The 26,460-nt window shown below is 33.5% G+C and overlaps 1 protein-coding gene across 1 annotated transcript in view; it reads right to left on the bottom strand.

Moving 5' to 3' along the window:
* AMPdeam (AMP deaminase) overlaps positions 1 to 25,440 on the bottom strand; it is a 253,902-nt gene extending 228,462 nt beyond the window's left edge. The window contains exon 1 of the mRNA XM_075367427.1: positions 25,164 to 25,440. Coding sequence (XP_075223542.1) covers positions 25,164 to 25,278 — 115 coding nt within the window. The 5' untranslated portion in view covers positions 25,279 to 25,440. The remainder of the gene's footprint in view (positions 1 to 25,163) is intronic.
* Positions 25,441 to 26,460: the final 1,020 nt, after the last annotated feature.

A 26,460-nucleotide genomic window follows, 5' to 3' on the forward strand; every position in this document is an offset into this window, starting at 1 on the left:
GAAGTTTTCTGCTTTTGTTTTTGTTATTTTGTTTGTTTGGTTGTTGGTCTAATGAATTGCATTAGAAATGTTTCTATTAATTTGGATAACTTTTTAACTTATTTAGTTTATATATATATATATATATATATATATATATATATATATATATATATATATATAGAGAGAGAGAGAGAGAGAGAGAGAGAGAGAAAGAGAGCGAGAGATAGAGAGTAACGATGACCATAAGAAATATTTTATTCGAACGTTATTTGGAAAATACGTACACGGTACTTCTGCTTTGTAAAAAAAAAAACTACACGCAAATAAACAAACAAATAATTACGATACTTACCAGGAGTGACACCCTGGGTAATTGAAGGCTGTAAAGTAAGAACAAAATGCCAACGGCTGTATCCACGTTTGATAAACCGGTTCCGGTAGATTACCGAAGTTAAACAAAACTGAATGCAATTTCCTCCCATAATGTTAGAATTTATTTCTTGCTAATGACCATATCCGTCAACATCACGTAAAATTAATACAAGCAATCTTAGAACTGCTACTGATTTTGTTTTAAAACCAAACTATACTTAAAAGACACATTACCTTTCGGTTTACCGTTACAAAAAACATATTATAATAGATAATTTGACGCGCTACGTGCACATGTTGAATCTACTACTTGATAAAACTATATTATATAAATAAATATCATTAAAACATTGTTATAAAGATATGAAACATTAATTATTTATAACCGTGCATTATAAGATAGAGAAACAATCTTTCTTTTATTTTTTTTTTTATCTTGCTTTCAACATTTAATAACGGCAGAAATAAGATTCGTTATCATTAAGTCTTTAATGCAAAAAAAAATTAAATTCTTTTATCTCTGCACCTCTATTTTTATAATACGGTGGAAAACATTTAATTATTACCAATAAAATTGGTAATCTACAACCAGAACGCATATTATAAAAAAAAAAATATTGAGGACAGCTGACGGAACCTGACCCACAAAACTGTTATTATATATTTCAAAATTAATTTTAAAATAAAATTTTAAATAGCAGTACTGAGTAAAAAAGAGTATTAACAAAAATAACATCCTGACCGGTAGGAGAAGAGATCCTCCGCCACCCCTCCGTTCCGAGCCTTTATGGGCTTTACCGGAGGTCATCTTCGAATATGTCAAAAGCCGACATCGGCTTTTTACATATTCCAGTCCGCCTCGGCCAGCATCCCACCGATGCGAATGCCACCAGTGACATTCCCATTGGTGTACTACTATTTAATCAACTCAAAACAAAACACATCTCACAGAGTCTTAAGTAAGACTGAAAGGACCTAACTAATTAAAGGAACTGAACTACCTACCCGTAGAAGGTAAAAGTGAGTTCAACACACATCACGAAATATAAAAATATTACACGGAACATTAATATTGAAACAAAACAAAAGACAAAAACAACAGCAAAAACATAACTTATAAAACAAAACATCGAGAAAAACAGAATACAAGAGAAATCCAAGCAGAACTGTAGATTCCTCAAACAATCCTTTCCGTACACTAAAAAACTCTCCACTATTGCCCATGCCGCCTGGCTCCTCCAGTTCACACGGAGATCCAACGCCGACCCGACAAGATCAAGCCGACACATGGTCTCCGTACGCATTAACTTGTACTTTGAGCACTAATACAGAACATCCCATCCCAACCCCGTAGGAGGAAGACACCTACCTTGTGACGTTACCGGTCGCCACACCATCCCCTCCGTTCCGAGCCCTGAGGGGCTTTACCGGAGGCAGTCTTTAGACCCTCTAACTGATTACATCTCACAGTCATCAGCCAGGCCTCGGTCGGGATGCCACCGATGTAAATGTGTCGGCAGGTATTTGCATCAGTAAAAACAAATCAAATTTTGCTTTCACGTAGGCCTCAAACGGACCTTCACATCCAACCTAACATGATTCCCTCAAACTAACTGACCGAAACCGTGGAAGCGCGAACCCCGTGCCTAGTCCAGATTTGACAGCACCGTTCGTGACTGTCCTCTCATGCCTGAGAAAACGAACGAATTGAAAGTTAAATCAGTGCTACACTGATGCCAATTAAAATTATTTTTTACGCAATATAGAAATTCAGACCTACACCCAAATTAGTCGAACAATTTAACTCACCTAACAAGGGGAACCCTTCATTCCGGTCCACGCAGTAGCCGGGGATAAACCCCGCATCCCCATCCGGTCACACCATGGAGTCTCGCGCGGCATTACCAAGTCATGATCAGGACCGCCTCGTAGAATGAAGCCACGCCCCCGGTCGCACGGGCTACCATACCCCGGCCACCACCACCAGTGAGAGCCCCAAATCGAATCACAAACAACACTAATATAACCGTGGCACGATGCCAATGGGCCTACCTCCAACCAATCCAATGCCTAGGCCGAAACCCTAGCCACTAGGGATCCTACCACGATCAAATAATTCGATTAAACGAAAACGACTCCCGTAAAATCTTATAAAATAAAGTTTTGGTCAAAATTTATTTTCTCTAAATTTTACTGGGACAGTTAAAACTGCATCGTTCCCGGCCGGCCACCAGTGAAACCATGAGGATTCTTGAGGAGTACGACCTCGAGTTCCTCTTGGTCCAGGAGCCGTACACGGTCGGGGATAAGGTAGTCGGCTTCCGCGGGGTTGAAGTTATTCATTGTCGTGGGAAACGGCCGCTCTCTGCGATCGTGGTCGGCTCGCTCTCGTTGAGTGTCTTCTGGATGCCTCAGTTTTCTGATGAGCAATTCACCGTCTTACGAGTCACGAGGGGTACGCTCGATGTTGTACTGGTTTTGGGATACTTCCAGCTTGGATGGGGTATCGATGACTTGTTGGCGAAGTTGGGGCGGATACTGGAAGGTCTCCGGGGCATCAGAGCGCTAGTTGCTCTGGACGCTAACGCCAAAGTCTTTCGCCTGGGGTTCACCACTCACTTCGACAATTCGTTGAAGCCAGGAACTTCTACTTGCTTAACGAGGCAGAACAACCGCCGACTTTCTCTTCCTAACTGGGAGAAAGTTACAACGACGTCACCCTGGTGACTGGCGATCTGCTTAGGTGTACAAGTAGTTGAACTGTCTGGCCCGAGGCCAGTGTGAGTGATCATAGGCTTATAACCTATGAGATCGCTTACGGTGGCGGTCGAAGTTCCAGATTCGGGTCGCTATAACCTAAGGGGCCTGGACCAGCACAGGCGCGAGTGTGCGGCTACCTTACAGGGGGTTGGAATGCAGCAAGAAGCACAGGGAGGAGGTGGAATTGATGGCTGAACAATTCGGCCATACCATCAAGATTGGCTGCGATAGGGTCTTACGGCTACCACGGCCAATGGACGGACCCTTAGGTAGTGGCCAGTCCGCTGATTGGAGGGTGCATGGAGCCGTCATGACCGCTGCTTCCGGGGAGCCGTCTGTTAAACGGAGACGGAAACCCGGGAAAAAGTGGTGGTCCTCTCACCTTGGCGTGCTGCGCGCAAGAGCTAAGTCCGCTAGGAGAAGATACCAGCGTCGACCACTAACGGAGATTATCGTTGATGACGTGCGCACTGAGGGTCTGCGGATCTACCGGCGCGTCCGTAATGAGTACGTTCATGCCATTAAAGAGGCCAAACTCAAGGTTTGGCAAGACTCCATGGGTGAGTTGCAGCGCAATCCCTGGCAGCTCGCGAAGTCATGTTACCGGCCAAAGCCATTGCACGTGCTGTTCAGTGTTCGATGCGGGTTTGGTGGTCGTGACCACACTTTAACATCTGTAGCGACTTAACAGGCGTTCCTTAGTACTCTGTTTCCAGATGCTCCGGAGAGTGAAGCAGAAGTCGGCGTTAGAGCGGGTTAGTCACTTCCCTAGCGTACGGGCTGTGGAACCCGTAGATATAAACCGTGTGGTTTCTCGAATGGCACTGAGAAAGGCACTGCGGATTGACCAGTTTGACACGGATATTTTCTATCATCTGCAGCCTATCAGCCTGTCATAAGAGAGTCGCTTGGTAGACTGTTCTCAGGGTGCCTAAACTGGGGTTGCTTTCCGACTTGTTGGAAGGTGGCTTTGATGAGGGTGCTCTTACAATCAGGAAAGGATCCGAGTGAGGTCAGCAGTTATCGAACCATCAGTCTCTTGCCGGTAATCGGCAAGTCGCTTGAAAGGCTGGTTGTGGAACGGCTCTGGGAAAGCATCGATATGAACTCATTTCTAATTTGAGGCCAGTATGGCTTCATGAAGGGGTTGGCACCGATTGCATCTTAAATGCTCTTGCCGAAGTGGAAAGCGCCGATTTTTATATTCGTCGATTTCATTCGTCTATCGTCGATTTTATTCAAACATGAGTCTTCAAAATGTACCTGAGAGAGGTCCAATATAATCATTAGGCTTATAATTTTATAAACATAATCTTACCAAAGTTAACCTAAGCTCGCTTTGCTCAAAACCTTACCTAGCGAGCGAAAGGTTAGCAAGCTTAGGTTAAGTCTGGTTAGATTATATATACAGCCCGGCCTCCCTGGCGCGAGTGGTAGCATCTCTGCCTTTCATCTAGAGGTCACGCTACAAATCATTCATCTCATCCTCTAAAGCAATATCTAACGGTAGACCCGGAGGTTAAAATAAAAAGATTAAATTTATAATTTCTCTGGAAATACTTCCAAATGCCTACTGATTTGGAAGAAAAGACTGAAAAAAAGTAGCTGTTGGATTCCGAAGAAGTACCATTATGTGTATAATAAATAAAGCGAATCTTTGAAAACTTCAACTTCAGTTAATTCTATTGTCTACTAACGAAAAAAACAAAGAAAAGTCATTTTTAGAGAATTTGAATAAAAAACTCTCTATTTTTAATAACATTAAGTCTTCTAATTATTACACTTGTCAAAAAAGGAATAATTTTCCCCATTACCCGCTTTCCTGTCGTTAATTAGAAACGACAAAACGTAGACAAGATCGATTCAACTTGGAATTTTTTCTCTCGCACTAATCTTTCATTTATTTTTATTTTAAAATTATATTTTAAAAAATATATATTCATAAAATTACAGATAAAAGTTAATAAAAAAAAAGTATAATTACTCCAACCGATTTAAAAACCAAAAACTAATTAATAAGAATTATTTCTGGCACACACATAACAGTGCGCGCAAGCAACTTGTATTACAGTATAGTAATAGCAAAGATTTGCAGACAGCGGAACAAAATACATCAATTAATTAGAAAAAATTACAAGCATAATATATAGATAGACTACATCCAAGATAATCAGTGCATGAAACATTTTAATATGATATAATCTAAAAAGGAAGACGGTGTTTTAAGTCATTCAATTTAATAAGTGCAGAATCAAATAAGAAGATAGAAATAATTAATTTAATATTTTAAATAATAATTTAATCGATATCAATAAACATAATTGTTAACGAGATGGCAAAGTACGGTTAAGTTATCGAATCAAATAATAGAACGACTGAACTCTGCGTCATCAATTTCAAAAAAATCGGACAAAATTCAATTATATTCTTAATAATAAGATTGTTGAAGTGCAATTGTGATAGAAGTGTACGTATGATACTAAATAAAACTTTATAAAAGTTTTTATTAACTTTTAAAATTTAATATCACGAGATATATAACAGCTCATAAATTACAAATAACACAACCACCAATATCACTTACTGACATCATAAATATAACTGTCACCCTTAAATTGTTTAATGTAGTTCTAGAATATGTCACGACAAGAGTTAAATTAAATGTACTAATCGATTGAGTGTAAGTCTGTATCTAAACACGGGAGCTGATGAAACGTTCTGTAAGTGAGCAGAATCCGGGTTCAAATCCACTTAAAAGTTTAATTTTTAATAGATTTAAGAACTCAAATTACTTGTTTTATTCTGGTATTTAAGGCTAATTAAACTTCTCAGGATTCGTCAATCAGGACTGACAGTTGAATTATAAATACGCTTGCATATTTTTGCTGCAGAATAATCTAAAAATTAAACGAAAAATAAGCTGTTGCGTATGGAAGTATGTAAGTCAATTACCCGGAATTTAGTTATATTTTTGTTTATGTTGGTAGTACTGTCGTGTTGCGTAGATGACGCATGCGTGGTTCAATTGTTATGTCTGTACAGGTTTGATGCTGCTAGGTTAGTTCTATTATCGCTGCCCTGCCGTTAACCGTGGCTGCTCCGCTTTCTGTTTGCACCAAAGAACAGCAACGTTCAGCGATCCGTTTTTTGTGGTCGGATGGTGTATCAAAAGCCGAAATTCATCGAAGACTTTCGATACAGTACGAGAACAGTGTGTTGCCGCTACGAAGTGTCTACGAACGGATTGAAAAATTCAAAAACGGTCGCACAAGTGTTACGTCGGCGAAGGAGCCGGACGACCGTTTACCGCCACAAATGAGGAAAACATTGAGCGTGCACGTGACATGGTTTTCTTAGACAGACGAGTAACTATCGATGAAGTAACTATCTCTGCAAATTAGTCACGGTTCTGCCTACGAAATCATCCACAACAGACTTGGGTTTCATAAAGTCTGTGCAAGATGGGTACCAAAACAACTCACTCAGTTGCATAAACAAACGCGCTTGGACATCTGCCAAAACATTTGGATCGCTATGTAACGAACGGGACGTCTTCTTAGACAGAATCATCACTGGTAACGAAACACGGATCCATCATTACGAGGTGTAGTATGCTCAGCAAATACTACGGGAACAGCAAAACTGTATACTCTAACATTATTACGGCTGTATTATCGTAAAGTTTTATTAATCGACTTCAGATGAGAATTCAATCGGTAACAACACTACTCCTTCTTTACTGAAATAGGTGTAATACATATAGTACAAACTAAAATGAAGCGAAGAGGACCGAGCTCGCTTCACTTATTAGGTATCCTGTACGCATTTATCTATCAATAAATATGGAACAGCTGATCACTAAAGAGTTAAATCAGCTTTCACTGAAGTTTGTAGAATTGTTGTTTTAAAAAAGGATTCTTGTAATCGCGAAAAATTTCGGTTTTCAGATTTCAACGGAAATATCCACATTGACCATCCCTGAATCCATTTAACTAGTTTCGGCGTGACGTCAGTACGTACGAATGTATGTACATATCTCGTATGATTCATAGACGTAGGATGTTGAAATTTTGGATTTAGGACTGTTGTAGGGGAGTTGTGCACCTCCCCTTTTGACTGCAATCAACTGGACCAAAAGTTTCCAAAAAAAAGCCCAAATACCAAAACAACTGGATTTTGGAATTTTTCTTAACTGCAGTTATGAACCCTCACTGAAAGATTTTCAACGATATAAGTGGTATTATTTTCATTAGTTCCAAAGTTATAACAAAGTAAAGTTTTAATTAACTGAAATATTTAAATCATATAAGGAAAGGTACATCGGTTCAAATCAGACTAATCTCCTTTTCTTTTCTTTTAACTTTTTTTTTTTTTAATTTAAATACATTTAATTAATAATTATTAACAATTATTTATTAATAATTATTAACCTTTGATATTAAAAAAATGTTTACGATGAATAATAATCCAATAGAAAAAAAGAAATGAAAAAAAAATCAGAAGTTATAAATGAAATAAAGTTTTATATGCTTTTCATTTAAAAAGAAATGTGTATACGCAATTTAATAGGCATACGAGGAAGTCATGTGGTATCCACATCAGATTTTTTCATAGAGAATCGGAAAAGGGGTTGAGTCACTGATTGAAAAAATAAGGCTAAACCCACCCGACTCAAAGACCAATTATCTAATTCAGACTTTTTTTCATATATTCTGTTTTATCCATTTAGGTACAGAAATCTAACAAACTAATTTACGATAAATTAGATTGTTTCTGAATTTCTGCTGTATTATGGTGAACATTAAAGGTAGGTGTACGGAACATTAAGGTGTAATTTTATCAGATAAAAATACACCTTAATAAAAATTATTGATGTTTTTTCCATATGTTAGGGGTGATGAGGGAAGCTTAACTCCAGATTTGTAACATTCCCCTCCCATAGATTTTTTGAAAAACTCAAAAAGTTTTTGAAATGAGTTTTTCTCTGAATCTATGCATTTTAGAGAAAAGTTTTGCAAACAAAAAATGTAGAGAACATTCTCCTCTACAATTAATGTCTTTGAAGTTATGTCGTATAATTTGAAATTGAAATACTAGGTGGCGCTGAAGTTGTAAAAAACGTGTTTTTTCGGGTTTTCACCGGAAAAAATTGTTTTTCGTCTGTATTGCACTTGGAAAAGTTGTTAATCTCAAAAAACAGAAAACTTTTATTTAAACAATTTTCTTGTACGACTTACCGTTCTGGAGCTCTAGCTTGTGAACGTGTGAAAATGTTGTGAATTGGGCACGTGTTCGAAACCGGTCTAGTCGCTGAACAATGCCGATCTCCCCGGCTACAGTAACAATAGGACCGCTGCGATGCCATTGTACCGCTATAATTCTGGAATGCTATTGCCCCCATTCCGCTAAAAATTATTCTTCGCATGCGAAGCCAAGCTTACCACAAGCCGGCTTGTGGTAAAAATCCTGTATGTCGAAAGGAATCTTTTAGTCAGCGGAGAAACCTTTTCCACGATCTTTCTAATATAATTACAGTATCCAGAATAGTTATTTGTGTTTCCTTTTTTTGATCGAAATCCTGCATCATAAGTAACATTAGGTGTTTTTTGTAGTGGACTTTTACCGACTTGATCTAAGGACTGCAAGACAGCTGTTGTTTTCGGTGGTAAGAACACTAACTTTACACACGAAAGATTTTCAATGTGTGGATGAGCCGGACATCAATGAGCAGTATTTTATCATTTTCAATCTTTAATTCACGGTCCCATTTTCGTAACCCGCTTTCTTGTTACTTTCGTACATAACAGGAAGCGATTTCAAATTTTTAAAACATAGGGGTTTAGCACTTTTCCATATAACCAGAAGTTTTTTTGTCAGTTCCAGTCATATTTGTAGCAATTAGTACTGTTATTCTTTCTTTTGATATTTACCCCCCCGAGAACGTTTTGCCTTTAAACCGAAGGGTTCTTTCCGGCATCAATTAAAAAAAAAACCGGATTCATTAGAATTATTCGTAGATTCGTATTAGAGACTTTTTCGTCCGAATAGCCCTCTTTTGATTTGTGCCAAATGGTTTCTTGCCATTTTTCTGACACACCGGTTGCAGCTGCTGCGGCCTCGCGGCTTATACTCCCAGACACAGTATCGTGACGCTGACGCAGCCGTTCTTTCCAAGCTAAAGTTATTCCACGTGGTTAACCAAATTTTTCAGAAAAACCGTTCGCTTTAGTTTGCAAAATAGGACCGCAAATAGAGATATCACTATCTCTATGGTATTTAAACCATTTTAACAGCGCTTGGTCTACATCATTACGTTGACCAGGCCGTAATTTTTTTTGATTTCATAGAATTTGTTTCAAAATTTTTCTCAATCTTTTCACGCTTCTTCCGTATCACCGATATTCTCAAATAACCTACGCCTAATTCTTAGGCAATGTCCTTATTAATTTCACCATTCTCTAACCGCCAGATAATGTGCGCCTTTTCCTCTATCGTGAATGTTTATCGCGAAGTCATAATTATATTACTATTTAATGAATCACACAGGATACGTAAAATAAAATACTATACCCTCACGATGTGATACGCTCATAGCAAAAGGTTAATAACAACTGAATGTGGCTGCTTCAATTTACAATAATCTAGTACAGGAAGAAGATAAGAAAAACAAGAACTATAGTACATATGCAGGTAAAAAGGAAAATATGACTCATTTTAACCGTCAAAATATTTCTGTGCTACAACGTAGATATACCACGTTACAGACGAGTCACTTCCGTCTGTCATTATAAGCGATAATATGTAGCATTACAGTAGTAAAAATAAATCATAATAACCCATATGTCACTACAACCGATGTAATTTTAAACAATACACGTACTGTATTTATGTATTAACAGCATACCAAACCAATCAAGGGACAAGTTTTTGGTCACTATATCCGATGTCACTATAAACGTTACTTACCGTATATAAGAATAGCACATGCTTGTTAAGGGGCTGGAATTCTGTCGATTCACGCAACTTAAAAAGAGCTGAGTGTGAGAGAGGTACAGAGAGATGAAAATACGCTTGTCTGAACTGGTAGCTTACTGCATCGGCCATCCACTTGAAATATATATATATATATATAGTCAATGAGCGAATGACTTCGACGGTTCGCAGCACTTAATAACCTTGTAGTAACCCTGAGAAGGGTTGCTGTCAACTGGCTTCGACGGCTCGTTGTAACTAATAACTTGTGGTAGCCCTGAAAAGGGCAGTTTTTGTCATCGATCGGCTTCGACCGCTCGTAATTTATAACCTTGTGGTAGCCCTGAAAAAGGCCGTTTTTTGCGTTAGCTCTGAGAAGAGCTTTTGGATCCGTAAGCTGGTCTCCAGCGAAGTCGGGGAGTTGCGGTTCATTCATTGAAATCAGACCGGGCTTTACCTCAGTCTCCACTACAACGTGATAGCGGTGGCTTCCAGAGCCCCGCAGTGTCGGTCGTCTTTCGCCGGCGCGGTTCTCTCCGAGCGATCCCACGCTGGGCCGGCTCAGCTGCTGCTGAGTCCGCAGACTAAAGCCCGGCGAGTTGGAACGGGAAGGTAGCGTCCGCGTCCAGGCCTGCTGCTCCGGCGGAGATGTTGGCATCCGCCGGGAGGTCCCACGTCGAGGCGGCCAGGGAACTTCTTCTGTCTTCTTCCATCTTCTTTTTCTTCTTGGTCTTCCCCAGGTGGTGGTCGACGATGAATTAAAAATTCATTCTCGTGCACGCTCTTTTATTGGAGCCTGAGAGTGGTGGGGCCGCAGAGCCGTTATGGTGGAAGAACTACGCGGTCATCTGCGCGGCAGGAGTGACGCCTACCAGGGCGTACGTATACTGTGCTCCCGCTCACATCTCAGCTGCTACCGATATCGTCAGCCGAAATTAAATTACACATATATGTGGAAACAATACATATTATCACAATATTAGAGCCTTATTGTGGTTTTCCCTGTTTTTTGTTGTTTTTTTAATTCATATATAATTCATATCTTTCAGAGAAACAATATAATTCCTTTAATGAGTTTCTAAACAAAAAATACTAATAAAAAAAAAAACCACAATATTTTTTGTAATTTTATTCAGTGTGCACAAAAAAAGGTGGTATCACAAACACATACGTGCGTAATTAAGGTAGAAACTTCCTGAAATAAAATAAATAACAACCTTTGTGATTGAGCGGTAGGATTTCTGCCCTTTCATCCAGAAGATTCTTGGTTTAATCCCGGTCAAATTTGCAATTTTTCATATGCTACAAAATTTATCTATCGTAAAAAAAATACTGTAATCGGGGAGAGAAAAAACTATTTAAAGTTCACAATAGGAGCAAATAATAATAAATCATTAAACTTTATTTCTAGGGCAGTAGGTAACTAATTCAAAATGTTGAACAAATAAGTACCTTGCAATTCGTAAATTTACTTAAAATATTAATCGATTAAGTAATCAAGAAAGATAAATAAAAATTCGTAATGCAAACAAAACAATCTACAGATTCTACTAATCTTATCTAGAAGAACAAAATAAGTCAATTATATTTTTGAGTCGTGTAATTCCAAAAGTAGCTTTATCTTTAAGTAACTGTTAAGTATTGAGCAAGAAACTATCACAAATATTTATCACAGTTTATGAGTTCAAACTTTATACACAATGGTTATATAAATTCTTATTTTATTAATTAAAATAATATCTACGAATTTTATTCTATTTTAACAATCAATTATATTTTGATAAGGCCACTTTTGGAATTTAATTTTTGATCGCTAAACATTTTAATAATTGAATCGGCACAGTATCGTTTAGTGACGCATTCTCTAACAATTCTCACGGTACTTCCAATGTCAGATCTTACACCGTTTCACTATTTAATACAATTATTTTTTATTTTTAATACTTCTAGAAATTATCATTTTGAAAGATTGTATTTTAAACCGGCATATATTAAATTCATTTACTGTATCTCAACAGTTTTATTGGCTTCTTACTTACAATCTTACACGAGACACTCCCAAAGACGAGTCAATAACAATACCGTATTCAAAATTTTTATAATCTAATAACTGAATAATTGCGCCTCTTATTTTTTTCCAATGAAAGCAAATACTCTATTTATTAATTAACATAAAGGAGTGGCATGATGTTAGAAATATTAACTTTGCGTACTTTCTAATTTGCACTTTTTCAACTTTTACTGAGAAAATATTTTCATTGTTAGACTACAGCACTAAAAATCATAGAAAAATAGTTATACGTACTGGATTAACAAAATAAACGCTTATTTGAACAAAAAAAAAAATTAGTTAAGCAGGTATTACTGGAAAAATTTGGAATGAATGATAAAAACACAGTAATACTTGACTGTATAATGTAACATTTGAAAAACATTGGATAAAGTAACTTTTGGAATAAAACTTTTTAAATGTAAATGTAATAAAACTTCTCTACGAAGAAGACAAGAAGTTTTACATGTTAAATCAATTTTATATCAAGAAAATTGTGTGACAATATTTTTTTATGAAACAGATTATATGTTGAAAACGTGAGGAATGTATTATATATCATAAAGGTAGAGTGAAATCAGTAGTAAAAAGTGAAAATATTATCTTTTTGAGTAAGGCCCACTTGAAACTATACGACTCATTTAATGTAATAATTTTTATTTGAACTGAATAAAATATGTAAGGGTCCGTCATCTTAACATGATGTATATCATACTAATTAATCTAACATGAATATTTTAAATGTAAATAAATTAGTATAGTCAAAACACAAACAACATAATAATAATAAAAATAATACATACTCATCACCTTATCAATTTGCAAACAAATTATGTAACATTTAAATCTGCCCGTTCTCGCTCTTTCAGACAATTTCTAAAAGAATTAAATTTAAAAGACAGAACGAAATAAAAAAAAATCAGTAGGCGGCATACTACTGAGAACGGTTATATTTTAATTAAAAAACTTACAATCTTTAAATATCAAAAAATAATAATAAATGTGACAATTTGTACATACACTAAGAGATCTGTAAAAATTAAATAAGGTTTCCAGAGATAATACTAATTTGCACTTCATATATATATATGACAGTCTGTGTGATGAGTTTTAATATTGGCTCTAAAGCAATATATTTTTTATTGGAGTTCACTTTTAAGGCAACTGTTCAGTAAGCGCAACAAAACTAAACAGAAAATAATGAAAGTAAAAACAAATATAAATCAGTAAGGATTTTTCGCAGTGCATTTATAATGAGTGATGTAGCGAGATACCAAACAGAAGTTACAAATTCAACCCAAAATCAATCGGTCGCAATACCAACTGAACTCTAACACAGCATATAAAATTTGTACAGTTAGAAAAAAAAACGCAATCGCTTAAAATTTTAAATCCCCTTCACAAAATATGAAGAATACAGAACAATTAGTTAATGTTCAGCATTTTAAAAAAATCAGCGTTCAAATACAGAGATAGAAGAACAATTGCTAACACGTACAGGAACCAAACAGCAACAGTAATAATTGAAGAACATAAGAAATAAGCCGTAATAAGAAAGGGAGTCCGATAGATAGGGAATCTTGGAGAGCTGCATCAAACCAGTCAAATGACTGAAGACAAAAAAAAAATCACAAAATATTACAAATTTAATTATGTGACGGCCGGTTTGTGGGGCGTAGTATATCTTGTATCAATATTGCTTATGAAACTGGACTGCGTCAGTGGGAACGACAGACAAAAACAGTAAGATAGTAAGCAAAGGAATCGTACAACGTAAAATGTAAATTTCAAAATAAAGAATGAAATATACACTGAACATATTCACTAAACAAACAGGATATCACTAGAACATAAAAATTAAACTGCTGTATTAGTTTAAAAAGTATGACGATTTTTTTTAAACCTTTCAAATGTTCAAAATATTACCTTTGCATGCAGTAATCCACATTCCATTGATTAAAAAATAATTGTTGGGTATTTATAACAGTAATGAATATCTGTGGATTTATGAACGATTAATTAATATAATTTAAGTGCCGCCAATCTCTGGGGCGGAGCGGTAGCATTTTTGCCTTTCCTCCAGAGATCCCAGGTTCTAGTCGCAATCAGACATGATACTTTTTTATAAGCTACAAAATTCATTATCATCTATTGTTGACTATTATCGGACAGAAGCTCGTTACTACCGTACGAATAAACAAATAAATAGTCATCACATCATTTTTTTTAACACCACAGTTCCTTTAAAAAATGCGATAAAGTAATATACTTTCTACTTAAACAATTTCAAATAAAAAAATCCCTTTCGGCACGCCGGAAGGCAAAGAGATTTTACCGGCGCTAAGTAGGGGATAAAAAAGATTTCCACCTTAAACTTAAGAAAAACTTCGAATTTAATCAATACGACAATTGTTGCACATGAAAAATATTTTCCCATGTTTAGTGTTAAACAAGCCCCATCTTCTTAAAATTCCAACAATATTTAGGTTATCCTCGTCGTAACGGTTGGTCATATCAAAAATTGTTTCAGATAAAAGTTTTAGGTAATGTTTAGATGAGTAACGACCACTTTAAATCGATTCGATACTGTGCCTATTACGGTAGGTATGATTTTTTTTTTTGTCTTCGAAATTCTATTTTTTCCAACCTTGGGCCAATGGTTGGTGATATCAAAAAACTTTACATATATAAGTTTTAGGCCCTTATCTAAAGAATAGTAGGAACCTTAAACGAATTCGATATTTTACTTAAGAAAGTTATAGCGGTTTTTTTTCGAAATAGCCCCCTCATTTCCACCCTCACGGTCCGATTTTGCCCATTAACCAATTCGACCAAGATTTTGGGTCGTTATATTTTATGTATCAATTTGAAAGTGATTGCCACCAAAATTACGGCAGTTATCGAGTCCACAAGAAAGTGAAATATATATATATATATGTCGGAGAGGCGAGGAGATTTGTCAGGGATTCAACGTTTTGTGTTTCACTCATTTTTATTATTACAAGTGGAGAATATATAAGATTATAATAGAGTTCAATTAATAAAAATGAGTAGATAACTCGTACAATGAAATAATTACAAATGATAATTATCACTTATCAATAACTCAGTAGTACACGAATTATAATATAAGATTAATTTAATTTAGAATTCAAATAATATTAAAACAACTTGCGATAGACCGAGGCTCAGGGAAATAACGAATTCGCGATCACCAGGACGTCTGTTCGATCTGGGTTCCAAAGCAAGACTACCCATTCTCAAATAATATGCCTACTGCATATTTCCTTTTCCTTATTAATTTTATGATACCCCTATCGTCCTGGGATCCCGACTACGTTGACAACCATGTGCCTACCTAGGCCTAAGCCTACCGCAATAAAACAATTTAAACCTTATTTTACAAAATATTACAAGTAATAGTACATTTCTTAAAACTACTAAAAATACAGATATTCTAAAGAATATTCTCATCGTTTTGTCGGAAGATACTCCACTGTACTTTATTCTCCGACATATATATATATATATATATATATATATATATATATATATATATATAAACTTTTGAACTGTCGGTGGTTTTGGGGTCTGGATGATGTGAAACGGTAAGATATGTCGAAAATTTTCCGGAAGTTGAAACATGGTACCCATTACAATAGGTAGCTTTCTTATGTAATCTACCTAATTCTAAAATCGATAAATATTGTGAAGTTTTAGATAAGGATACAATAAGCAAATAAGATCAATGAAGAAAGCACTTTCAGTACAGAGTAAATACTTGACGATCTCCTTGAGAAACTAATCACAAATACAGCATTACTTACAACATAAATAAATACTCTACCTGCGTACAAAGCAAAATCACACATTAAAAAGTTACACATTATAAAATGCAGAAAAACATGTACCAAGGCTATAATAAATACACCAAGGTAGTTCAGAATTAAAACACTTCTTTACCAAATTCTAAAAATATACAGAGTACTTTTTTGTAAGTTAGATTTTATGTGTCTTCCAAACAAAACAAAAAACACTTCTTTGCATTACAGGACAACAACAACATTAGTTTCACTGATGATGGATAAAAAGCGATTGAAAATTTATAACATACGTAAAATTATTGTTTTCTGTTAAAATTCTCCTACATTGTTATGCAAGAAAAAATTTTCTAATATAGAAAATAAATATTTCTTTCCCCCACAAAAAAGTCAGAGCATTTTTTCAATTTTTAAACACTGAAACTCAAATAACCGACTTATAGGCAAATTATTGCTCAAAATAGCTTGAAAAAAAATAATATACTCATATATATATATACATACATACACAAAAGCCGCTTTATTTTAGCAAAGATTTTCAGATAATAAAACAAAGATAACAAACAAGTATTTAACTTCTTTAGTAACAATTACTAAAAAAAAAAAAGGAATGATTCTCCTACTGCCAAAAGCTACACTTAAGTATTAACCATCAAGAAAATGAAAACAAAATCTAATGAGATAAAATGATTCACTTACAGACTATGTAACTGAACGGCAATAATAAACAAGAACATTTTGGCACCTTCCCCATCACTATGTAGCTTCCTTATTTCACAGTACAATGACACCCATAAAGAATATTCGTTAAATTAAAAGGAATTAAAACAAAAAAATAGGAAAATAAAACTAAAATTTCCTAATAAAAATAAAATATAAAAGATATATTTATAAAAAAAAGTCAACATACATAATCCTTCCTGGAATTGTTAGTAAACCTTTAAGAGAGAAAAATGACACATAAATAGACGATATAACGGTTAAAGTTTAATACTACCATTAACCAAAAGTTAAATCTGTTATAGATCAAAAAAATTAATTCTATTTTCTCTACTGACATTAGATCTAACTAATAAAAGATAATATTAATTTAATGATTTCTATATCTAATAATAATCAAAGGTCATCTGTTTTATAAAAAAGTTAAAAAACAACGCAGATAAATTATAATACAATAAGCTTGTAACGTAACATTTTTTTGCATTAAATCAATAATAATTACACATTACAAAATACTTTTCTATATAAATGCACAACTTTATAAAATGTAATAACCTAATCTAAGTGTAGAATACTAATACTTAAAAATACTACTATAAGAACATAAATATAGCAGAATGTTATATTTCAGATAGCATAAACAGTTTCTGGGTAATATGATCAAAATACTGGAAACAGATAAGTAAGAAACGCAATATCAAGAAGCTTCAAGGCCAGTTATAAAAAAACAACTGATGAAAATAAAGAAGGAAAGAAAAGGGTATAGTCAGGTGGTGGATCGCATAAGAGCGACTTTCTCTCAATATATAGTCAGGTATTTAAAAAGTGATCCAGAACTTGTTTCTCATCATGCAGCGGTGATAAGAGTAGATAGAATGTACACTAAGTTCTTCTCTATTGTAATAATGTATAATTATAACATGGTTCCAAGGACGATTTGAACTTCATACATTGAACAAAAAAGGTGTATGTTTAAACCGAGGAAGCTGCAGCACATATATTTGAAAAATATTATTCATGTAAAAAGATACAATTCACGTTTAGTAAGATTGTCATACTAAAAAAAATGTGTAAGGAACTGCAAATCTTTTCTTTAGCAAATATAAGCCATTACATCCTTTTAATAAGTATTAGTCAAGCAGATATTGAAACTGACCTTAATCGTTGACGAAGCCGGTAGAAGAATCCTACAACTGTGAGAATATGATATGAAAATTTTGGAAATTATTACTCCAATGGTTTTTACAATGAAATGATCAACAGGATGACAAACGAGGTAGATGAAAGTCCTTTTGGAATAAGATTGTAAAAAAAGATTCTGTAACAAAATTTCTACCTTTCTGCTGCGCTACTTGCTCATTTAGCCCCACCTGATCATATCTCAAAAGAAATGACTGCCGATAGTAGCCTCAAAGTATAGTTAATCTAAAGTTAATACTTACTTGTTACCTATATGTATAAATAAAGAGAATTTTAAAAGCCCAACAATCAATAAATAAAAAACCTAAATTAACAATCGGTTGGGAAAAAAATTTCAAAACATTACAATATCACCTTTATCAGTTGAAATAAATGAATAAATGATATTGTATTAAAATATAGCTACAATTATTCATTTAACATAATCAACAAAAATAATTTAAAATTATTAAAACTATTTAAATGTTAAAAAATATTTACTGTTTAACAAACAAGCAAAGGTTTCTGAAACAACTCGGTTTACTAATTTGGATTAAAAAATCACAATTAAATTTAAATATCTATCCATATAAAATTAATGTACATTCACAGAAAAAAAATTTCTATGATCTGAGTTACTAAAAAAAAAATCAGTCAACTTTAAAATTGTAATATAATTTTTGAAAGAAATTTTTTTTTTTTTAATTTTAATATATGGTAATTTAAAGATTATAAATGATCTACCGAAATATAATAATCCTTAAGTCTAAAAAACTAATGATTTTTAATAAATTTAAAAAAATTCTTATAAAGTTATAAAAACCAGATTACCAAATTTTAACATGTTATGTGTCATTGCATCCATAATGTGTAGTGTTCACAGTATGCTAAAACTTGAGTAAAAAATTAAAAACTAAGCTGTCAGTTTGAAATACAGGTTATATAAGCACTACATGACCTAATTTATTTACTATAATTATTTATTACTACAGTATTATTATTTCCTTTTTAACTGTTAATATACATACTATTTGAATAGTTATCAACATCCTTTATTTTTATATTAGGAATGCATTATTTTAACTAAAAAAGAAACTTACTATCAATTCAATAAATATTATCTGTTAGAAATTTGTGAATTTCCTTTATCACAACATTTCCCCCCTTTGTTTTAAACGATATTAATTTATCATTTAATCATATTCCATTATTTCAGATTCGGTTAGTTAACAGAAAAAATTAATCTATAATTTGTAATAATTTATCACTTTGACTGATTATTTTTAGTACTAAAGTTTGGGCTCTTTAAATGTCAATAAACCTGACCGTAAAAGGAAATCACAAAATAAAACTATCTTTTATTTTTCCAGCATTAAATAACATTATACTAAAAAAAAACAACCAGATCAACAATTTTAAAGTAAATTTAGAAGTATCAAAATAAAAATAAATATTATATATTTGTTATCATAAAATGAACACTTTAAAATTAATCAATATTTTTAATCAGTTACCACATTTTTTCTCTTTATAAGTGTATTTTTACAATTTTAAGTTTGTAGCTATATAACATCAACACAGTAGTATATAGTAACATTTAAATACAGTTATCGTTTTATAACCTTCACATCCAAAATATATTTATGTTTTTTTTTTCTCATTATCCCTCACTGCCTCTGGGCTGGACATACAATCAAGTAAAGCTCAGCCCAGGAGAGTGTCCTTCAACTCTAAGAGAGCCTCCCCACCTACCGGCAGTACATCCAGCATAGCAGTTCAGCCCCCTTGGTGGATCGTTTTTATCACCTGCCTCTAATCTCCGAAAAGAGGTATAACAGACTCGACTATGTCATTCCCGGGCTCCTCCCCGAAGACCGGGTCTTGATCTATATTCTTTAATTCCTCATGCCTGTAACCACTGAGCACGGAGAACGGGGCTTGACCAAATCGCTCCTGGCCCCCCAACCCAGCAGCCAGGTCTGGGTGTTTTATTTTGCCCCATCCCAGCCTAAGGACCCCGGAGTTCCCAGTCGATCATCGTAACTGACACACCTTGGCATGCTGACCCTCACGACCGGGGCTCGCCCCGGTCCCTTCTAACTCTAAAATCCACACCAGCACCCCTCCTCTACTTTGTTGTGTAGCACTTTAATGGGAAACGAATTAAAAGCCCACCAATTTACATGTTACCAGCACAAATACTTACTTATTCATTCTCCAGATAGTTAAGATATGTAGTTGAAATTTGCAACCCTGCTTAAAAAAATTCATTGAACCGAAAGACTTCATTTCAATGGAATCTAGCTGGACCTTTAATTTGAATAAGATTTGGTTGGATTTAATTGGTTATCAACTGAAGAAAACTGTTGAATCCAGCAAAGTGTTACAGAAAAGTCACTGAATAAGATTTGGCTAGAACATTGTCCAATTCAATGAGATTTCAATTAAATTTGACTGGATTCAATGTTTTTTTTTAACCTGGGAGTGGAACTCTTAATTTGTAGCATTCACGCTAGTAATATATATACATAAGGTTATAAATTGAAAAATTGGTTTTTGATGTTCAATAATCACTGAAGAATCCAAATTCATGCACAAAGCTCAATCCCAAGTATACACTTTACTACATACATTTCAAATTTGAATCACATGTATAATCTATGAAAAGAATTTCTACTAATTTTTTTTTTGTTTTTTCTAATGACTGAAGCCTCTTCGGTGAGGAAAATATATAAATAGTCATTATTTTTTGGTAATTTTCTGCTCAATAAAATTTTTCGTCTTTTCCCAGACATTTTACAAATTTCAAGATGATTTTTAAAAACCTTTTTAGAGAAAATTGAAATTCCTTGACTTTCAAGGCCTGGGGAAACCCTGCTGTACAACAAGTACAGTATTCATGTAAAAACTGCAAACCGTTCTGTTTTATAACATAAGCTTAAAAAATAGACCAGAACATCATCACTAGTGACTACCATCCTCTGCTAATTTCATTCACAGTTATTGTTTTTTTAGAATAGGATATAAATGTCACAAATGGATTGGTGTTGAATTCAGTCATTGACAAACTTTGAAAATGAATTTAAAAATTGCCCAGGAATATTTATTTTTATCTCATTCTTGGATCAAAACTCTCGCTCTTTGCAAGAACCTCAGATGATTCTGCCACTATCAAATCGGGGAACCTAGGCCTCCCCTGCTTTGAAACAATAGAAGAAAATTCTGGTGAGATGCAATAAAAATGCTCAATTTCATTTATTTACCTTAAAACAATATGCTTCTTCATGGAACTTTTTCATGCTGATCATAATTTGAAATTAGTGATTTCAGACAGTAAATCCAAATTGTGATCATAGAAACTGAATAACACAATTATAATAAAATGTCTACAAACTATAGTTCATATTCAGCTCACATGAACCTTTTAGCTGTGAAATACATAAATATCCCAGATTCAATCAGATTTGTAAAACACTTTCTTTAGTTTTTCATATTTACACTTCAGTCATGTTGTAAAGTACAACATAGTTGCTGAGGAAATTGCCTAATAATGTGAACCCCCATAGCAAATTTATCACCCTGCATTTAAAATAATTTTATAGAATTTGTTTTATTTTTTTAATATTCTTCAGGTTTTCATGGTAGATTGCATATTTTATAAAAATGAAATAAAATATCAATATTCATCATCATACGGTGTTCAGTCTGGCGACTGGTCCCTTATACCATTGCTGTCTCTATCCATTTCTGTGCCAAACCTTCTCCTTCATCTCCTCATAGTTTCTAATCTTCACCTAATCTACTAACTTTATTCTTCTTCTTCCTCAATTCCTTTCTCCTACTGACCCTTCCAATACTGCTGTTAGAATTCGACTTCCTCTAATAACATGCCCTTCTAACCGGTATTCTTTTTTTTTGTGTACTTCCCGCATAAGTGCTCTTTCTTCTTTAATACTGTTCATTACTTTCTCATTCCTCACTTTATTTGTCCATCTTGTTTTCTCCACCCTTCTCCATACTTACATCTCAAAAAAGTCTCAATCTGGTTCCTCTCCCTGTTCTTCACTGCTCATGCTCCACTTACAAACAAGACATACATATACATAGCAATTTGGCTAACCTCTTACTTAAAATTTTCAAGTCCAAAATTTACTGTATATTAATTTCCTTTTCTTACTGAAGACTTTCTTTACCATTACTAAGCTTCCTTTTACTTTTTTTCCACTCTTCCAGTCCTCTGTCACCACAATCCCAAATATCAGTAATTTTTTACCTTTTTTGTTCTTCTTGTCCCTCCCACTAAATCCTCTTTGTTTTTTACTTCCATTACATTAATTTCATCTATATTTATTCTCATTCCTTCCTTCAGGACAGAGTAGAAATACTTCAACCTTTGAAGTACATATTTACAATCAGCTAGAATTGTCATATTATCAGCAAATCTTATGCATTTTATTTTTTCCTCCTCACTTTCTTAAACTACATTCCTTATCATATCGTCAATGTAAATGTTGGTGAGGGGCAGCATCTTTGCCTAACACCTCAACCTAGACTCAGCCAGGTTAGTCACTCATATTCTTATTAACTTTCATCGCTACTGTAAATTACTGTAGCTAATAAGCAGTGAACAGTTGTAACAGTAGCTAATAAAGTATGCAATTACAGTATTTTCCATTTTACTTTCTCTCTTTAATATCTCCATCATTTTCTTCTTTGTATCTATGAAGCACAGGCTCGTTACTCTTCCTCTAACAAAATATCTCTTTCCAATCATTTTATTAATAAAATACTAACCGTACAGAATACATGTACTTTGTTTGTATGGTCCTTTATTTTTCCTGTTTAGCCTCCGGTAATTACTATTCAGGTATTACTTCAGAGGATGAATAAGGATATGTATGAGTATAAATGAAGTGTAGACTTGTACAGTCTCAGTTCAACCATTCCTGAGATATGCGGTTAATTGAAACCCAACCACCAAACACCAGTATCCACGCTCTAGTACTCAAATCCGTATAAAAGTAACTTCCTTTACTAGGACTTGAATTCTGGAATTCTCGACTTCCAAATCAACTGATTTGGGAAGATGTGTTCACCACTAGACCAACCGGGTGGATTTGTTTGTATGATTCTAATTAATAAAACTATAACCTGTACTGCTAAGATTAACTACATAATTGGTTTTCATGACCTTCTTTTAAGAGACTGTAACCAAGAAAAAATAAAATAAAGATTGTAAACTACTAGACATCATCAGCCACAAAAATCTATTTAGCATAACGCAGAAGAGAAATAAGTATGCAAAATTGACATTTAACTTTGAATTTTACTAAGAAAAAACTGTTAAAGAATATTTTTACTGCTATATTCACTAAAGTTCATCAATTAATGTAACATATTTGCCGGCCTCTGTGGCACGAGTGGTAGTGGCTTGGCCTTTCAACCAGAGGTCCCGGGTTTGAATCCCAGTCAGGTATGGCAATATCATAGACGCTACAAACCATTCATCTCATCCTCTGGGCAATGCCTGGCGGTGGTCCTGGAGGTTAAAAACAAAAAAAGTAACATATTTGAGTCATAAAACTGGTTTTGAGTGCCCAAACCTATACGAACAAAAATTAGGAAATGAACAGAAAAAATAACCCTCAAAAAAATATTGACCTTACTTTTGAAATAAAATATAGCAATTCACAAAAATACCAAAAAATATTTTGTGTAATGTTTTATCACCCTGTTACATTTTATTATAGGAAAAAATTCTAATTCCATGTTACTGAATACTTAACTTTTTTTTTGAAAAATTAACATATTTTTTGTATAATTATTTATATTAAATTAATGTAATTAATAACAATAATATTTAACGTATGACATCTGTTTGACATAATATTTTATCCTTATAATTCGTTAAGATACTTTGAAATACTCAATATATTTAATTTTTATTCTGAATAATTATTTATAAGAAATATGAGTTTAATCTTATGAAAAATAAAAGAATTTGTAAAAAATCTGCAACATGGAAAAACTTAAAAGAAGAAAAACATGTGAACAAAAAACATTTTTTTGTTCACTAGCAGAATACCAGGGCAGCATTATTAACCAAAAATCTCCATTTTATTAACAGTATTACAAAAATAAACAAAACCTTTCTGAAGGTTGTAGGAGTCCAACAAATAAATCAGAATGTTGGTAAAGTTAAGTAACAACTTAATAAATGCAACATTGCTATCATGTAATTTATTATAATAATAAAAAAATACCCTATAGTTATTTTTTTGAATTTACAAAATGTAGGCTAAGAGCTAGTTTTTGAAAATACATATTAATTATTAACCACTTAAAAAAATTAAAGACAGCAGAAAAGAAATAAAAGATCACAGCAGTGCAGTTGAACACAACAACTTGTTGCAGTATGTAATTCTAATAATGAATCTTATCACACATTTTGATCACATAAATCAATAAACAAAAACAAACTGAATAAATTTCCACTTTTGCTTGAGAAAGATTAATAGAAAAACAAATCGTTATTCGCCTCCATCGAAATAAAGAATATACTACATCAAGATAAATAAAAGAATTAACAGATTTAGTTTACTAAATAACGAAAAGTCTTAACTTTGTACGATTAATCAGGTTACACGACATATATTAATAAAAACTGACAACGTCCGGTAAGCTTTCATTATTCAAATTAGAGAAATATAATTAACTTGAATTATAAAATAAAATATGGCAATCCAATTTACAGATGAAAAATTCAGGATTAAAAAAACAGTTACCTCAACATTTACATATCCCGGTAATCTAAACATCTTGTACAAAAATAAAAGAAAATCGTTAGTTGATAAACTGTAAACAAGAAAACGCGTAATAAAAACCAAAAATTAACAACACCGTCGTGTTTAAATGTAACTTCTAAACAGCACTAAACCAAGAAAACATGCATCAATAAAATACATTTTCCACAAGTGAAATATTTTATTGCTAACAGTAAATTATTAACACTTTCGTGTTAAGTTGCATTCTACTCGACGCTTAAATCAGAAAAGTATCATATTATTCATGTATATACCATCACTAATTGAAGAAATGTTTGCCCAACACTGATTTTTGGCAAGTTAAATTGGGAAAATAAAATTTTAAAAACAGATATGTCAAATTGTTAACAGTGAATGTTCAACTCTTAACGATGAATAACATAACTAACAAGTTCAATACCAGTAAAGCTAAACGGATAAAGCATTTATTAAAATAGTAGGTAATAAAAACATGGTTAATCGTAAATACGTAAAAAAGCTTACCATCAATTTCTTTAAATCCGCTACCGGTACTATCACAGTCTCCTGAGCCTTTGTTATCGAAAGCAGAAGGAAAACAAAGAGGCCTTTCTTGAGTGGCTATAAGCGAATCTTCCATAATACAGTTTAAAAAAATTACATATAATACACAAGTAATATAGTACAATAATATCACAACGTGTTTATCAATGTACTGCAATCGACTGTACACACAACTAAAACAAGACAGTTGCAAAGCTACCGTAATCAAACACTAACCCAAACAGCTGACAGGTCGCCGAGTTACTGACTGAAGGGTCTGGAGCAAAGCGTCTCCACGTTTAGCCACCAGAGCGTGTGTATTAATACAGTCGTGGCGTCAATGTTTGAATTAAATAATATTGCGTCATTATTTTATTCGTAATCAATGCATGTTTAAATATTAAGGTGTTAAATATGCAATTGTAGTCATTGTGCTAACGTTTTTTTTTTTTCAATTACGTTAGCAAAATATTACTGGAAAAATAATATTTTTAAAAGCTACTTTTTTATCTTGTAATGGGATTGGATGCTACACCCATTAGCCATATTAAATCGCATGTAACTTAACATGAAGGCGGTCGTGAAGATAATTTGCCTAAATTAAAATCCGTCATTCACTTACTCGCCCCTCATCATATATCTTCAATGAATGAACCTGGAAAATTGAACTAATTTTTAAGTTGTAAAAAACTGTTGATAAATTTGTCCAAAACATGTAAGAAAAAATCGTGAATCAAGACTTTTTAAAGTTATAATTAACTGTTATAATTCAAATATTTAATGTAACAAAGTTTAACTCAAATTACAAATAGAAAAATATAATCATTGAAAATAAAAAGTTAAAATTGAATTAAAATGAACGAGTTCAAAGACTGACCTCTGAAGGTACAATAGTCAGATGGATGGAAAGGCCTTGCAAAGTATGTCCCAATCAGCCAAATATTGATAAATTTCTTGTACAGCAAAATTCATTTACAAACTGATAACATAATTATACTGATAGTAAACAACATGAGTTTACATTTATAACTAGTATTACTAATTAAAATTATTCAATGTCATATGAGTATAAAAAAATTTGTAAATCAAAAATATCTTAGAGATACAATTAAAACATCATAAGATAGCAACATAAAAAAAAAACAAGTGGAAACATTTAAACAATTTTTTGTGATAACATAAAGAATTCATATTTGTAATAAAATAATTACATTTAAAGCCAGTTACGTAACATTATTTATGTAAACTTACTGGCAGATGTAGGCGGGTACTCAATTAA

The sequence above is a fragment of the Lycorma delicatula genome, chromosome 5, assembly GCF_047948215.1.
Source record: "Lycorma delicatula isolate Av1 chromosome 5, ASM4794821v1, whole genome shotgun sequence".
In the NCBI taxonomy this organism is placed as follows: Eukaryota; Metazoa; Arthropoda; class Insecta; order Hemiptera; family Fulgoridae; genus Lycorma; species Lycorma delicatula.